This window comes from Chiloscyllium plagiosum, unplaced genomic scaffold, assembly GCF_037043375.1.
Source record: "Chiloscyllium plagiosum isolate Xiang-an unplaced genomic scaffold, Cpla_swu_hap1 HiC_scaffold_10, whole genome shotgun sequence".
Taxonomy (NCBI): Eukaryota; Metazoa; Chordata; class Chondrichthyes; order Orectolobiformes; family Hemiscylliidae; genus Chiloscyllium; species Chiloscyllium plagiosum.
Window position 1 is genome coordinate 44,545,950 of NW_028270148.1, and position 18,828 is coordinate 44,564,777.

Consider the following 18,828-nt stretch of genomic DNA (forward strand, 5'->3'; position numbering starts at 1 on the left):
GTTTTTTTTAAAAAAAACACTAGTACAATGAAAGGGGAGTAGCCTGTTCTCCTACTTCAGGGATTTTTTTCTAGTTTGGTTTTAGTTTTAGCTGGGGACCGAGAGAAATAACTGCTGGAGGGAAAAGAGGTTCCATTCAGCAAATGATCCCTAGCTGATTCTCTCTGCCATCTCTCTCTCTCCTGAAAGAACCTGTGTTTGAATTTACCTTTTTGCCAAGGGGTATGTTTATGGGATGTTGCAGGAAATCAGAACAGCTCTTTGTTAAGTTGCGGGGAATATCGTGTTGGTCGAGTTTTAAAATAGTTGTTATTCTAAATTCTGTTTTCTTTTGCATATGTTTCATTTGGTAGTCTGTAAATAAATTATGTTTTGTTTAAAACTGAGTGGCTTAACCAACTGCATCACTCTTGGAATAGCCACCTTACATCGGCTTAAATCAACTAGAAAAGATACGGTCTGGGCTGTCCTCTTGAAATGTTTTGAGGGGGTCTGGGCCTGGTCCATAACATTACAAAGCAAAGGATACAGCAGTATTACTGTATGGTAACGATACCAGAGTGCCACAGTTAGGAATGGAATATATAAACACAGAAAAACAGCAGCAAATATTATCAAAAGGGGAAACAACGGTGAAAGGGATAACACAACCATAGTTGACCAGTGAAGTTAAGAATAGCATCAGATTGAAATGAAAAACATAACATTTGCAAAATAGTATGTACCACACTAGAGGATTAGGAAAGTTTTAAAACAACCAACAAAAGAAAACCACAAGTTTGAGGGAGAAATAAACTTTTAGGGTAAACTTGCAGGTAATATCAAGACTAACAGCAAAAGCCTCTTTAAATATACTAAAAAAAGCAGAGGGAAGCCAAAGTGAGCAAACCTCCCTTAGAAAGAGAGGCTGGAAAATAATAATGGGAAACCAGGAAATGACAGATGGGCTGAAATAAATACCTGGAAACAGTCTTCACAGTAGAAGACCCTAATAGCATTCCAAAAATATTAAATATTCAAGGGACAAAAGGAGGGGAGGAAATAAAGACAATCACTAGAGAAAAGGTGCTAGGGAAATCAATGGTGATAAAGACCAGTAAGTCCCCTGGACCAGGTGGGATGATATTACAGTGACAGTGGATACACTGGTAGTGATCTTTCAAGAATCCTTAGAATCTGGAAAAGTTCCAGAAGATTGGAAAATTGACAATGTTATTTTAAAAAGGAGAGACAAAAAAGACAGGTAACTGTAGGTTAATTAGCTTGATGTCTATTATTGGGAAAATGTTAGAGTTTATTATAAAGGATGTAATGGCAGAGTATTTAGGAAGGCAGAATATGATCAAACAGAGTCAGTATGGCTCCATGAAAGGGAAATCATGCCTTACAAAGTTACTCAAATTCTTTGAGAAGGTAACCATTTGTATCGATAAAGGGAAGCAGCAGATGTAACATATTTGGATTTTCAGAAAATGCTTGATAAGGTACCAAACATTAAGCTATTTAATAAGAGCCCCTGGTGTTGGAGATAGCATTTTAGCTTGGATAGAGGATTGGCTAAATAATAGAAGACAGAAAGTTGGGATAAGAGGGGAATTTTCAGGATGGAAACCTGTAACTAGTGGAGTGCCACAGGGATCAGTGCTGGGGCTACAATTATTCACAATATAAATAAATGATATTGATAATGAAAGTGAATGCACTAAAACCAAGTTTGCGCCTGACACAGAAATAGGTAGAAAGGCAAATGGTGAGGATGATACAAAGACTCCACAGAGGAACATAGACAGATTAAGCAAGTGGGGAGAAACTTGGAAAAAAGAATACAATGTGGGAAAATGTGAGGTTACACATTTTGGCAGTAGGAACAGAGGAGCAGAATATTATTTAAGTCATAAAAGACTGCACAAAAGCTACAAAAAAAGAGGTATTTAGGAACCTTGACGCATGCATCACAAAAAGCTTGCATCTAAGTTCAGCAGGTAATGGGGGAAGTAAATTGAATGTTGGTCTTTATATCAAAGGGAATGGAATATAAAAGTAGGGAGGTTTTACTAAAATTACACAAGGCACTAGTCAGGCCACCGCTGGAATACTGTGAATATTGCTGGTGCCCTTATCTAAGGAAAGATATACTGTCATTAGGGACAGTCAAACGAAGAATTATTAGGTTGACAGTAGGTGTAGAGGGATTGCTTTATGAGGAGAGGATAAGTAGATTGGGCTTGTACTCATTGGAATATAGAAAACTAAAAGGCAACATTATTGAAAAATACAAGATCTTAGGGGACTAGACAGAATGGATGCAGAAAAGTTGTTTCCCCTTGTAAGAGAGTCTACGGTAAGTGTGCATAATCTCAGAATAAGTGTTCACACATGAGACAGAGCTGAGGAGGCATTTCTTCTCATAGAAGGTCGTGAAACTGTGGAATTCTTTACTACAGAAGGCATTTGAGACTCGGTCATTAAGCATATTCAAGGCTGAGGTAGACAGATTTTTAATCAGTAAGGGAAGCAAGGATTATAGGGTAAAGGTAGAAAAGTGAAATTGAGGCTTATCAAGTTAGCCATGATCGTATTAATGGTGGAGCAGACTAGCTCGGCTGAATGGCCTACTTCCGCTCCTATATCATATGGTCTTATTACATACTGACTGCGAGACATAACAACAATTAAGGAGGCAGTGTGGAGTTACCCAAATGTAATTGGCCAATTATTTCCTTGGAAGCTACCACCGAGGGGCGGCATGGTGGCACAGTAGTTAGCACTGCTGCCTCACAGCATCATGGTCCCAGGTTCAATTCCAGCCTCAGGCGACTGTCTGTGTGGAGTTTGCATATTCTCCCCATGTCTGTGTGGGTTTCCTCTGGGTGCTCTGGTTTCCTCCCACAGTCCAAAGATGTGAAGGTCAGGTGAATTGGCCATGCTAAATTGCCCCTAGTGTTAGGTGCCTTAGTCAGAGGGAAATGGGACTGGGTGGGTTAGTCTTCAGAGGGTCGGTGTGGACTTGTTGGGTCGAAGAGTATGTTTCCACACTGTAGAGAATGGAATCTAATCTAATCACAGTACTGTATGAAGTCTTCAATTTAGCTCCAGACATTCAGTTAGGGTCTGCGGAGGTGCAAAATTGCTCAGTGAGAGTTGAATTATCTTGGATGGTTTCCACATACGTGTGCTTGCCTAGATTTCCTCAGAATCCAAGGTACATTTTCAATACATGCCTGGTCTCCAGCGATGTAGCTGATTAAGTGAGGGCATTTTTGTATTCAGTTAAATTCTCTAGTGATTCTTGGATTCACAGATTATATTTCAGTGATCAGCATCCAGTTTGACGTGTTAGTTCTCGTGTTCCAGTGCTGACTGCACCAGGTATTTCCAGGTACTCTCCCATCAAAGCACTAATAAGACCAGAATCTGCTGATCTTCTGGGATTAGGTGAGTTCAACTATTTTCAAATGTACATGGCCATAGGCAAAATCTTTTTAATGTATTTAGTAAATGCTTCTTTGAATCGCTTTAATGTGTCAAACAGGAATTCAGTCAGAATCTCCCATGTGGCAGGCAGGAACTCTACTGCTGAACTAGTGATGCTCCAATGCCACCTGGAAACACGCTGATAAAAGGTTAACAGAAAAACGCTTTTATTAAGCTACACAGGTACACAGCCATGCAGCTGGCTGGCAGGTATCACACACAGCCTGTATTCCAGGATAATAATGTATGTGTGCAGCAGCATTAAAAAAAAACATTTAAAGGATTGCATACAATGACAATAAGACATTCATAGCAACTAAATTTGAAAGGGAACATTTGTCACAGTATCTGATCTATTTGGCAACAGCAGAACATGACATCGTTAATATAACATGGGAATGTGAGAGAATGTGAAGGTGCTTTTTAGTTAAAAATCCAACTGGGGGAATTAAGGGCCAAATAAACCTGAAAATTGTGTGAGAATTATCTAGAAGATAGATAAAGGTAAAAACATTTGGTGAACCTTTCTTAATCCATAATTGTTTGGTAGTTGGCACAATGCAGCTGTCTCTGTTTGTTGCTATGATTTTCTTTGCCTGTATTATGGTGTATAGAATAGGTCAAATGATGCTTAGAATAAAGGAACTTCTATAATATCTTTCACAGCTACCAAACATCAAAAAGCCAATATTTAAGACTACTGTGATGTCTGAAACACAGCAGCCAATCTGCACAGCAAGCTTCCAATAACTGCAATGTGATAACAAACAGATCATTTTTTAAAAATTGATTGAATTTGAACATTGATCCATACATCATGCATTGCTCACCTGCTCTTCCTCAAAATAGCGCCATGGAAAATTTTGTATTCATCGGAGAGACCAATGGGGTGCTGGTTTAAGTTAAGGCTCCAGTAGTACAGCACTCCCTCAGTACAGCACTGGAATGTCAACCTCGATCTATGTGATCAAGTTCTGGAGTCAGCTTTGAATCCATAATCTTCTAACTCGAGGCAAAAATTCACTGTCAGCTAAACGACAGCTACCAGACCAAAGCAAATGGTTTGCAAAAGGTATGCCATGCTTAAAAGATGATGGCCTTTGGTAAGGCTATCTGAGGTCACCGCCCAGCTCAGTACCATCTCCATCATGCGGAGGAACGACCAGCAGAGCAATTAAAAGATCAGTGACCTCCTCTTCTGTACCATCAAATACCAGACTGCTATCTGCCTTCCCACACTCACTCTGTTACTGCACACATCACCCAGAAAGGTTCATGTCCCAATAATGCACACAATATCTTCTCTCTCTTACTCTACTCTTCAGTATCTCAGACCACTAACCTTAAAGGACATCTGTGCTACCTCCCCAATCCTCCACTACATTTTATCACCTGTTCTCCACCTGCACCACCCGTGCCAATCACTGTATTCACAATCGTTACTCTCCTTATTCTCACTGTCAGAGAAGATAGCCCATATCAGGGCGGGGAGATGTCACTTGGGTAAAGAGGTATCTGACATCAGGTTACTTCCCCATTGTGAGAAAGTTTAGCCCCTCACAGGAGAAGGCCTGGATCACTCCTGCAGTGATGCTGAAACATCTACTTCGCACCAAACCAGTAAATAAACAGTTCATGCCACTGCTTCTCTTGCATTAATCTTTTTATCACTCACAATCATTGGACACCACTTCTAATCACTGACCGTAACACCTTCTCTCTCTTTTATTTGTCTTGCAGATGCTACTAGACTACCCTCGACCTCAATGTTGAAATGCCTAGCTCCACCAGAAGCCCTGTTCTCGATCACTGAGGTAGAGAGTACAGAGGCCTCAGAAGAAGTATTGGCGAGGCCACCTCCGGCATCTCCCATCAAACCAGATCCTGACACCTTGGTGGAAATCGTCACAACAGAGTACACAATCTGGTGAGCATCTCACTGCGATAGTTCCACAGCTGGCCAAAGGAGAAATAATCCAGACAGCTAGCACTCAGAGGACTGCCAGAGACCAGCTACCTGCTGAGACCCAAGCAGGAGAGCACCCTATGGAGGTGGATGTTAAGTGAATGAACACTAATAATAGAGTAGATAAGCATCCCTGAGCTGCAGACTAGTCCAGTTTGTGAGCTGGGTGTATGTCCCTGCGCACTAAGTACCTTTTGCAGCCATTGAACATAAATGGCTGATGCATTCTGCAATGCAGGTCTGCTCTCCCAGATCACTCTGCCCGTGTACAGTTGAAGTGGTCATTGACAATGTCAGTATCAATGTCCACAGAGGACAAGTGGAAGTGGCTGTTGCCCACGTATTTCATCCTGAGCTGTGTTGGTTGCAGACAATACGGAGGTGGTTCAGAGCAAACACCGATCTGAATTCACTAGGTACTCGCTCTGGTTTTCTTGTTGCGCTTGGTATAAATGGAAATCTGAATATTAACGAGGCAAGTGATGGTGAGCTCACCACTGCCTAGCATAAAGTCATGCTATCCTGTTTGTGAAAAGCATTAAAGATGCAGCGAAATAATGTCAACATTGAGATGGACCTCACTCCACTTCTCACCTGATTCTGCCACATATCATCCCAAAGTCCACATCACTTAGACCTCTGTAAGATTCCACCCAATGTTTCTACAGATTGACTTTGAATTCACTCCCTTATCATATCCTCTGCTTCTATTATTCTGCATGAACAGTGTTTTGATGTCAGACCCTCACTGACCTTGTACAAATTTAGCTGAATCTTAAAACTGTGGCAAGATTAGACTATCACACGTGCAAATATTTCCCAAATGGGAAATACATATTTATATCAGTTCACCTTTGTAGGAAATATTCATCAGTTTTGCTTTTGGTATCACAGCACTCTCTATTAAAATATGCTTTTGGATGTAGGTTTGCTCGCTGAGCTGGGAGGATCATTTCCAGATGTTTCATCACCCTACTAGGTAACATCTTCAGTGGGCCTCAGGCGAAGCAGTGTACATGATTCCTGCTTTCTATTTATATGTTTGGGTTTCTTTGGATTGGTGATGTCATTTCCTGTTCTTTTTCTCAGGGGATGGTAAATGGGGTCTAACTCGATGTGCTTGTTGATAGAGTTCTGGTTGGAATGCCATGCTTCTAGGAATTCTCGTGTGTGTCTCTGTTTGGTTTGTCCTAAAATAGATGTGATGTCCCAATTCAAGTGGTGTCCTTCCTTATCTGTATGTAAGGATACTAGTAAGAGAGGGTCATGTCGTTTTGTGGCTAGTTGGTGTTCATGTATCCTGGTGGCTAGTTTTCTGCCTGTTTGTCCAATGTAGTATTTGTTACAGTCCTTGCACGGTATTTTGTAAATGACATCAGTTTTGCTTGTTGTCTGTATAGGGTCTTTCAAGTTCATTAGCTGCTGTTTTAGTGTGTTGGTGGGTTTGTGGGCTACCATGATGCCAAGGGGTCTGAGTAGCCTGGCAGTCATTTCCGAGATGTCAGACCTCTTGGCATCATGATAGCCCACAAACCCACTGACACACTAAAACAGCAGCTAATGAACTTGAAAGACCCTATACAGACAACAAGCAAAACTAATGTCATTTACAAAATACCGTGCAAGAACGGTCACAAACATTACATTGGACAAACAGGCAGAAAACTAGCCACCAAGATACGTGAACACCAATTAGCCACAAAACGGCATGGCCCTCTCTCACTAGTATCCTAACATACAGGAAAGGAAGGACCACTTCAACTGGGACAACACATCCATTTTAGGACAAAACAAACAGAGACACGGACGAGAATTCCTAGAAGCATGGCATTCCAACCAAAACTCTATCAACAAACACATCGAGTTAGACCTCATCTACCATTCCCTGAGAAAAATAGGAAATGACATCACCAACACAAAGAAACCCAAACACATTAATAGAAAGCAGGAATCATGTACACTCCTTCACCTGAGGCCCACTAAAGATGTTACCTAGTAGGGTGATGAAACATCTGGAAATGAACCTTCCAGCTCAGCAAGCAAACCTACATCCAGAACCTCAACCTGAACTACAAATCTTCTCAAAACTCGCTAAAATATGCTTTTTTCATAATCATGAGAAGATGCTCACAAAATGTTGTTTATAAATGTTTTAATATGCTATTAGGTGATTTTTAGAAGACTGTTCTTCACAAAGAAATGAGTTATAGTTGAAACTAGCAACCTTTATACCAAAACCATGCTGAAGTTTGGATTTTGCCAGATTTTCAGTCCAGCATTTGGAGTGCAGAATAAAGCAGCACACAAAACAACCTGGTCAATAAACAGCCTGGAGCTACATTGTGCATTCCTGTCTGAATTAGTCAGACAAGATTTTATTTTAATCTTCTTCAATTAAAATTGATACAAAGTTCTGGTTTTTAGGTAATTCCAGTTTCTGTAACCAGTTGTCCCTGCATCTATAAATGTGATCATGTTAGTGAATCATTTCAGGTTTTTGAAAGCCAAGGTTTAAATTCATTAGAGGTCAATACCCTTAACGTATAACTGAAAATATGACATGAATCACTTATTATAAAATGCAAGAAATCAACAGTAATTTAAAATTTATTTACACAACCACACAGAAAAATTATTTTCTAGGTATCTCTACAAATAGCATTTTTGAACTTTAAAAGTCACTGGAAATTTCTACTGGGTATCGTTAGAAGCTGACAAATGAAGAACGTGCATGCCTTCTTTCAAACCAGCCACTTGTTACTAATAAATTAAGAGTGAATATTAAAATATGTTCAAGTTCATAAGAGTATTCCTTATATTTGTAACCTTTATAGCATACAGAATAATAGTGTCCCAGAACACATTTTATTATGAACATAAAGTAAAAATGCTGTCACATTTTTTAATACCTGCAAGTACTGCTTTTTTGCATAACCTCTGCTCGATGGTATCCAGACAGTTTGCAGAACCCATCATTACTGTATACAATAGGCCAGTCCACTATTTGGGCATTCCCAAGCACAAAATTTGTATCTGCAGAAAAAGAAAGTAGATTTATAAATATCTTATTTTCACAGGACATTATTAGATTACTTACAGTATGGAAACAGGCTCTTCAGCCCAACAAGTCCACACCAACCCTCCGAAGAGCAACCCATCCAGAGCACCCTATTCCCCTACATTTACCCCTTCACCTAACACTGCGGGCAATTTAGCATGGCCAATTCACCTAACTTGCACATTTTTGGACTGTGGGAGGAAACCGGAGCACCCGGAGGAAACCCACGCAAAATTTGCAAACTCCACACAGACAGTCGCCTGAGGTCTCTGGTTCTGTGAGGCAGCAGTGCTTATCACTGTGCTACCATGCCGCCCATTATGTTTGTCCAATACCTTGAAGGGTGCAGAGAGCAATGTATACACACATAGCACCAACTCACCAAGGATTCTTTGGCAGCAGCTTCTAAATGCTTGACATCTACCATCTAACTTAACAAGGGAAACAACAGCATTGAAAGACCAGCCCCTATGATTTGTTCTCCAGCTACACACCATCCTGACTTGGACCTACATTGCCATTCCATGACTGCCACTGGGTCACGTGGACATATGAGCTAGGAGCAGGAATAGGCCAACTGGTCTCTCAAGCCTGCTCCACCATTTGATAATATCAGGTTATCTCAACTTCACTTTCCTGGCTTATTTCTGTACCCTTTGACTCTCTCATTAATCAAGAATCTATCTACCTCTCCCTTCAAAATATTCAAAGACCTTGCTTCCACCTCACTCTGTTGAAGAGAATTCCATAGACCTTCATCTCTCAGAGAGGAATATCATTCTCATCTCTGATTTAACTGCATGACCACTTATTTTTGAACAACGTCTCCTAGTTCTTATCTCTCCCTTCAGTTGGAAACATCCTTCCAGCATCTTCCCTGTCAAGTCTCCTTAAATTCCCACATATTACAATAAAATCAAGTCAATTTGCCAAGCTCCAGTGAATACAGGCCAAGCCGTCCAAACTATTTGCATAAGGTAATGCTTTCATCCCAGGAATCAGTCAAGTGAACATTTTCTGAATTGCCTGACCACAATCTCAAGGCACAAGATATATATGGAAATAAATGGGAACATCATACCCGCAAGTTGTCCTGTAAGTCCCTTACTGTTCTGAATTGGAAATATATCACCATACTTTCAGTGTCACTGGGTCAAAATCCGGGAACTCCTTCCCTAACAGCACAGTAGCAGTGTGTACACCAATTGGACTATAGCAGCTCAGCACCCCCATCTCACGAGCAACTAGCTAGAGATGGGAAATAAATGCTGACCCAAGAATGGCTTCCTATCTATGGTTACATGGTCTGATCACTCATCTACCATGCACCACTTGCTTTTATCCACACCCGCTGCAATGGCTGAAGATGTTCCATTTCCTGATTACCTGTCTCAATCACAATCACAATTACCTGTTCCTTATCATGCATAAAACTAGATGACCCTAACCAAAGAGTTAGGTGCCATCTGAGACAAACTATCCAGGTACTTTTCCCCTCCTTGATGCACCACAACATTTGTACTTCAGTCTCCAGTTCAAATACGGAGCCAATGTTCTTTAAGCATCAGATGCTTACTGCTGACATGGTTTTTATGGATCACAGTGCAGATCCACCAGATCCCACATTTTACAGCTGCAAAACATCACTGCCCTGTCAATTTATTTTGTTCATTTACTTATTTTAAAAAATATTTTATAATGAATAAATAAATACAATTAGTATTGTGAATAAATACTACAATCACGATTAGTAAACATTGGTACAAATTAAAACCTACAATTAGGAACAATTAACCAATAAACTACCTCTTTAACTCCCTTTCAAACAGCACTGTGTGTGTACCTACACCACGTGAACTGTAACAGTTTAGGTGGGGAGCTCACTATCGCCTTCGCAAAGGCAATTAAGAATGGGCGATAAATGCTGGCCTAGCAAACAATGGCCACATCCCATGAAAGAATAAAAGCAAATACGTCTAATAATCAAGTACATCAAGCAACCAGTTTCACCTTTAATTTCCCAGTAGAACTAACTTTAAAATAGATTAAGATTTAATCACTGATTGCAGTAGTTGAACAAATGTATTAGGTTTAGAATACTTATAAGGCGATTTTGACTTCTATTAATTTAAATGGAAATCAAAAGAAATGCTGATATTTTTAATCAACCTGCTTAGGCCTGTTATTGACAAGTCTTTGAACAGGTGAGACTTAAACCCAGGCCTTCTAGCCCAAAGGTAGGGACCATACTACCTTAGCACAAGAGCCCTAACCTTCGAGTAAAACGTATCTATTCTAATCAACCTGTTCAGACACACATCTGGGATGGACTTAAACCCAGGCCTCCTGGTAAGGACACTGTTACTGTGCTACAAGACCAGTCTCAAAAGTTAGGTATATTTTCCATACTTTCTAATCTACCTGTTCACCTATACATCTCTGTAGCAAGTGGCACTTGAACCCAGGACTCCAGGTTCACAGAAGAGATACGACCACTGCATTACCAGAGCCCCTAATAGAAATGTATAACAGGTACTGAATCAGTGTCACCTGCTTTCTGATATCACCCAAAGTCAAAATTACACCTTTTTTCTTTAAGCTTTAGGTCGCAATGTTTCAATCTAACCCAACTGTTGAAATAAAAAATTATTTACATGTTTGGCAGGTAAATTTATCGCATTTCTATGCGATGAATGTTACTTACAGAAGAGTTATACAGAACCAAGGAAAAATAAATAACTAATGCAATTTGAAAACAAACGAGTAAATATATTTCTGCTGCATACTCTTGACTTTGATTTTAAACAACGAAGGAAGTCAGAAAAGGAAAGGCAGAAACTCTTCCCACAATGTTTCAAACATTCTTACAGACAGAAGGTGTGCAGAGAAATGAAGGGAAGAAAGAAGAAAACCAAAGATAAATATGTCAGATACTGAAAATCAAGAGAAAAACTGAACTGGGACCACAGTGAACAGGACATCTTATTAGCCAATACAATTTAATTTTCAGGAACTAACCAATGGAAATGAGATGAAAATAAAACATTAAAAAAACACTTTGATCTCATTAAACAATTCAAACCTGAATGAATGAAACCCCACTGTTATCATAGTATTCAATGTCAGAGAGGTTGATTGGCAGTCATGAACACATGAAAAGATACTTGCACCAAGAATGAACCTCGCCTATAATCAATAGTATGAACAGTTAAATCAGGAAGCCTGTGGTCAGCCACAGTGAAAATTAATTTAAATTATCTTGCCACAGTGGTTAGCCATGAGTGGTTACTTCAATGTAGCACATTCAGAACTTCCAAAAGCTGCAAGTTACTCTTAAACAATTTGAAATAACAGATCCTGTTTCTTTTCAAGAAGCATTAAATCTACATTTAATAGGAATGAAATGCTTTTATTGTTACTTAAGGTTCAAGAACACTATTTATATTGGCATGGTGACAGAGATGGAAGGAACCACTATGTCCCAATAAATACTGCATCACACTAACAGTTGAGGAGTTCTGGTGTAGTTTCTAAAATGGTAATATTTCATAACTCTGATAAACAAAGAGATCAAGCCCTTAACTTGACATGCTCAATGTAATACTATATATACACTTTTCCCATTTAAAACAAACACTATAAGTACATATCTTGTTACAACTACATATCTCAACTTATCCTTTATTTTATCTCCTTTTTACTTGTATAAAAATGTAACTGATCCCAACTAGTCTGGTTGTTTACAAGCTTAATTCCACTTTCCCATCTTCTCATTAATAAGACTTGCCTCTACTTGTTTAATTTTCATGAAGCTTTGACAGAATTTCATCTAAGTAAAACAAGGAAATAGTATTATACCCTGTTTCGGAAATTCTTGTGTGAACAGGAAAATCAATTGTGTGTCTGCTAAAACAATCAAACTGAGTATGTCAAACAAGCTTTACAGAGGCTAAACCAGGAAGTGTGTAAAGTGTGACAATACTGTGCCTTTAAGAGATGTATTGTGTCCTGTTTCTCCTACAAAGGAATATTGTCACAGTGGTGTAGAAATGTCTCCTTCAGACAGGCAGTTGGTTAAACAGCTCGAGTTCTCCCTGGGTTTCTTTTTTTTTTGAGACAAAAATGTCATAAGTGGTGGGGTCAGGGCTCCCATGAGCCAGGAAGGCTTTTAGTTTTGCTTTCAGTCAGTTGAAGGTTTCTGCTAGCTGCTAGAGTGACATCTTAGACAGCGACGCTTCCTCCTAAACAAAAATCAAATGTGGCAGACTGTTTCTTTCTTCTGGATTGGAGAGAGATAGCACGTGACTATCATAACTGTTTTGCTGCATAGCATTTTTTGCCAAAGGGTGTGTTTATGGGATGCAGCCTGTATTGGAACAATTGATGATCAATCATTAAATAATACATTATTTTGTTAGGTATTTCAATTGAGTAAAGTTATGCCAATTTTTTTTTGCATTCTAACTGTGTTATAATAATAAAATGTGTTTTGACCAAAGCCTAGTGGTGGACCAATCAAATCACATTTGGTACACAGCATTTTACACTTGCCTTTAAATAAATATTAAAGTTAGGGTTGAGGTTATCTCATTACAATACTTTGGCAGGAGTTGAGGGTGGAGGGAGAAGGATGATGGTCTGGTCTGTAAGTGGGCTTGTCTAGTGTGATGTGGTCCATAAGTAAACTAAGGAATGTAAATTACAATGTCAAATCAAGTAGGGAAAGAAAAATAACAAGAGATAGAAATATAGACTGATTCAGAAAGGTGAAGATAAAGGTTTATTTTAAATCCCTAGCAACAATTTAAACCTGAAGAGATGAGATGTCCCTGAGGGTAAACCACGTTTTAAAAATACAATAATACTTAGAAATGAAGGTACTGATCATATTAAACATTTTTTCTAAGTATGCGAGATAAAGCAGGCCAGTAATGTTTTGCAAGTTTTCCTGTTTGTAAACTTCTGGGTTTAAATTTGTAATAGTCCATAGTCAGTGCCAGAGAGACTATTTAGTAGCAATAAACTTTTCAGTCCATTGAAAGAAGACTTAAACTGAAATGGACAAGTCATAGCTATCTGAGGTGAATTTAGTTTGTATTTGCTATGCAAACACAGAAATGCCATTGTACATTCAATCACTAAATGAATCAGAGAATCCCTACAATGTGGAAGCAGGTCATTTGGCCCATCGAGTCGACACTGATCATCCGAAGACCATCTACCCAGACCGACACCCCTACCCTATTCCTGTAACCTCACATATCCTATAGCTAATCAACCTAGTTTGCACATCACTGAAACTTTAGGCAATTGAGCATTGCCAATCCACCTAATCTACACATCTTTAACTCCATTTTGCTACTTTTTCCCCATAACCTTTTATTTCTTCACTGAATTAAAATCTGTCAATCTTAGCCTTAATTATATTTAATGACACAGCCTCAACAACCCTTTTCATTCAAGATTTCCACAGTCATTATCCTCAGAGAAGCAATTCCTCCTCATCCCTGTTGTAAATGTGCAATCCCTTATTCTGAGATTATGGCCTCTATTCCTAGTTTAGACTCATCCATAAAATGAACAATGTTTCTTCATCGACCTCGTCAATTCCCCTAAAAATCTTATACTTCCTATAGAAGATCACCTCTCATTTTTCTATATTCCAATGAATAGAGGCTGTTTCCTCCTTACCTGGTATCAGTCGAGTGACCCTTCGCTCAACTATGTCCAATGCCAGTACATCTTTCCTTAATTAAGGGGCCCAAAACTATTTACACTATTCCAGCTGTGGTTTGACAAGTGCCTCCCTACTATTATGTTAACATCATATGTGCTTTCTTTATTGCTGCTAAACTTGTATAATAGCTTTTTGTGATCCACGGACAAGGACTCTCAAATTCCTCTCTTCTGTAGCCTTTTGCAGGTTTTCGTCATTTAAATAATAATTAGTTCCACTCTTCTTCTTGCTGAAGTGCATAACTTCACATTTTCCCACATAATAATCCATCTGCCAAATTTTTGCCCACTTGCTTAAGCTGTTTATATCTCTCTGCAGAGTCTTTGTGTCATCTTCACCAATTGCCTTTATATCTACTTTTGTGTCAACCGCAGACTTGGCTACAGAATATTCACTTTCCTCCTCAAAGTCACTAATATATATTGTTAATAGAGTCATAGAGAATTACAGCACAGAAACAGACCCTTCAGTCCAACTCGTCCATGCCAACCAGATATCCCAACCCAATCCAGTCCCACCTGCTAGCACCTGGCCCATATCCCTCCAAACCCTTCCTAATCATATACCCATCCAGATGCCTTTTAAATGTTGCAATTGTACTAGCCTCCACCCTTCCTCTAGTAGCTCATTCCATACACGTACCTGTTTCCTGTGGCATTCCACTGGTTACAAGTTGTCATCCTGATATGCCCCCACCCTTTAACCCAATTCTCTGTGTTTTATTAATCAGCAAATCCTTTATCCACGCTAATACTTTATTAAATAGCTTAATGTGTGATGCCTCATGAAATACCTTCTGAAAATCCAAACATATTACATCCACACTTCCCTTTTATCTACACTATTTGTTACCTCTGCAAAGAATTCAAATACATTTGCCACATATGATTTCCCCTATATGAAGCCATGCTGACTCAGCTTCATCATTTTATGCATTTCTAAATGTTCTGTAATGATATCCTTTATAACAGACTCAAATATTTTCTCAAATAATAGGTGTTGAATTAACTGACCTGCAGCAACTGTTTTTTTTCTTTCCCTTTTTAAATAAAAGTGTTACACGGGCAGTTTTCCAATCCTCTGGGATATTTTGGGTGGCATGATGGCTCAGTGGTTAGCATTGCTGCCTCACAGGTTTGATTCCAGTCGCTGGCATCTGTCTGTGTGGATTGTGCACACTCTCCCTGTGTTTGCATGGGTTTCCTCCAGGTGCTTAAAAATGTTGATTCTCCTTCTCCTTTGATGCTGCCTGACCTGCTGCGCTTTTCCAGCAACACATTTTTAAGCTCTGATTTCCAGCATCTGAAGTCCTCACTATTTCCTCCAGGTGCTCCGGTTTCCTCCGCAGTCCAAAGATGTGCAGGTTAGGTGAACTGGACATGATAAATTGCCCCATAGTGTCCAGGGATGTGCAGGCTAGGTGGATTTACCATGGGAAGTGCAGGGTTACAGGAATAGGGTAGGGGGATGTGTCTGGATGGGAGGGTAAGTGTAGACTTGATGGGCTGAATGCTCTTCTTTCACACTGTAGGATTCTATGATTTCCAGAATCTAACATCAGACAGGCAGCAGAGTTAAACAGTTTCTTTTAAGAAATGCTCATTAGGTGAGACAATAATTCACTACAGTTTTGTATTTGAAATTAGAGACATCACACTACCACGTTTGGTACTTTGGTCTAAACTATTTTTGATTATAACTTCCCAAACTGCATTGACACTGAGAGGGAAAGTGGATTTTTTTTCAATGCTGAATAAAGGGATTGGTGAAGGGGAGAACAAGGATATTTGACGGAATACAGTAGTTCACCAAAAGACCACTGCTCTATTTACTGCCCTCTGACTCCCTAGCTGGAAGATGTTTGGCTGGCCACATACTTTATGTTGTTCCTGGTAGCCCCAGAGCTTTGTTAGTGAGAGATGTCATCAGTAAGATATCAAGGAATCAGCCCCTGGCCTACAACAGCCATCCTCTTCTGTTTCTGGATCAATAAAAAGTGGAAAGGTCAGTGCAAGTCACATAATGGTGTTGTGGCAGCTGCCAACACAATTGGCACAAACTTCCATTATCCTTCTGCAGCGATCACATCAATGGAGCAAAAATCCTTATCGCTCACATGAGCTGGTAGTTCATCTTCTGATGCACTTTTGACCTCATGAACACTGCATATTATTCTCTGGAGATGAAGAGAGATGGCCATTGTTAAAAAATGCATAGATCTCTCAGTCCTGCTTTGATATCCACTGTCAAGAAGATGAAAAAACAGAAATATGAAAGGTCTGACCTTCATTCATTTAGTAAAATGAAGAATTAAAATTACCTGATGGAAGCTTTTAAAATTATGAATGGGTCAGAGGAAGGGTGAAACCTTCTGCCCTTGTTCATGGAAAACCTGGAGGTGGGAAGGGCATTACTTAGAGGAATGGTGTCACTGACTTACACCTCGCCATTTTCCTGCATCCACAAAAAATAAGTGCTGGCCAACCATCCTATCCTGTCACTGAATGAGACAACACAAGGACCCCTTAAGTGTCTCATCACCTGCTGCTGCAAATAATCCAGCCGCAAGCAGGCCTGTACCCAGTGTGGCCAGCAGTCAAACATCACAGACACCCATGCCACTTGCCACCTCTAGGTGTAGTGAAGGATCCTCAAAGACAAAGACAATCAATGCCTGACCAAGGGACTGGACAGGATGAAAGGTGGGGACTGAAGCAAACTACCTCCTACCCTTCCTTCTTTCCTTCCAACCTCTCAAACCCTCTCCCCACTGAGCATCCAACTGCATTCCAGATTGAGAACAGAGATGTATCTCCTGTGTTTCAACAGTTGAAGCAATAATTAACAAAGCCCACAAGTATTGCTTGTGACTGCTGGACAAAACCTAGAAGCTGCAAGACGACAGTAGAATTCCCTTATGATTATATTGTGAAATCACCCTTCCATACTTTATTTATGTGTATCCTGGGTCCTAGTCCTCCACAATCCTAGGACTCCAGACGCAGCGAAATGGGGCTAATTTACTTTGGGAAACTTGGTCAACATGGACGAGTTTCCATTTCCACACTGTATGATGTGTGTGTGTGTGTGTGTGTGTGTTGTGTGCGCGTGCGCATGCGCACCATGATCTCATTGAATGGCAGTGTAGTTTTCATGAGCTAAATGGTCTAATGGACCACCTGGCAGTAGCAGATACAATGGGAGGAGGCTCATTCAGAATATATCTGAAAATGTGTTGCTGGGAAAGCGCAGCAGGTCAGGCAGCATCCAAGGAGCAGGAGAATTGACGTTTCGGGCATGAGCCCTTCTTCAGGAATCAGGTATGTTTAATTCTTCATTTTACTAAATGAATGAAGGTCAGACCTTTCATATTTCTGTTTCTTCATCTTCTTGACAGTGGATATGAAAGCAGGAATTCCTCATTCAGAATATAAACAATTGCACACACTGGTAATGCTGAATGGTCTGTTTCCATGCTGTAAATTCAGGACAGTTCTCTGTAACAAATGCCAGATGTGACGGATAGTAAGTTCTTAAATTGGGGTAATGCTGACTGGGCCAGCAATTATAGCCCATTTCTATCTACCATCAAGACGACGCTGATGACCTGACTTCTTCAACTTCTATAATCCATTTGGTGCAGGTAGACCTACATTAGGGAGGGAGTTCCAAGATTTTTACCCAGTGACACTGAAGGAATGACAATATTTTTCCAAGTCAGGATGGTGAGTGGGTTGAAGGGGAATTTGCCGGTTGTGGTACTCCTATGTATTTGTTGCTGTTGTCCTTCTAGATGATAATGGTTGTGGCTATGAAAGGTGCTTTCTAAAGAGTCTTGGTGAAATTTTACAGTGCATCTTGTCGGTGGTACATATTGTTGTTACTGAACTTTGGTTATGAAGGGAGTGTATGTTTATGAATGAAGTGCCAATCAAGTGGCTGCTTTGTTCTGAATGGTATCACGCTTCTCAGGTCTGATGTCCTCTTTGTATTCCTCCAGCAGATTAAGGGGACCTTGAGAAAGATGTTGATGGCCAAGCACCCTATTTCACCCTATTTCCTATAAAAAGGTACAGCACTCATATCCAGAGAATTTATATAATAAACATTGAGAGTGACAGTGAAGTTTTGACAAACTGTTCCAGAAAATCTCCCAATGTATTTCAAAAGAACTTTATCAAATCTCTGATTAAATATGGTCTACAGAGGAAGTTCAAGAATAATACAAGAGATTTCTAATCTTGCCATATAGTATACCTAAGGATTGGGAGTATTTTAGAATTCTGTAAAGGAGGGCCAAAGAACTCAATAGACTACGAATGTTAAATAGCATGTAACATAAAAATGCACTGTGACTATGGAAGCTTCTATAAATATATATAAAGGAAAAAATATCAAAAACAATGTGGGTCAATTTTAGACAGAGTCAGGAAAATTTATAATGGGAGAAAGGAAATGGCAGAGAAGTTAAATAATTGCTTCGTGTCTGTCTTAAGAACAAAAGAACAAGAAGGAGGAGAAGGCAAATCATTCCTTCAAGCCTGCTCCGCTATTTCATGCCATCAATGGTAATCGCATCTCAGTCTCAACTCC

At 39.7% G+C, this 18,828-nt stretch overlaps 1 protein-coding gene across 1 annotated transcript in view; it reads right to left on the reverse strand.

Moving 5' to 3' along the window:
- Positions 1-18,828, reverse strand: part of kcnh1a (potassium voltage-gated channel, subfamily H (eag-related), member 1a) — a 284,348-nt gene that overhangs the window by 257,627 nt on the left and 7,893 nt on the right. Inside the window, exon 2 of the mRNA XM_043695750.2 lies at positions 8,350-8,473. Coding sequence (XP_043551685.1) covers positions 8,350-8,473 — 124 coding nt within the window. The remainder of the gene's footprint in view (positions 1-8,349; positions 8,474-18,828) is intronic.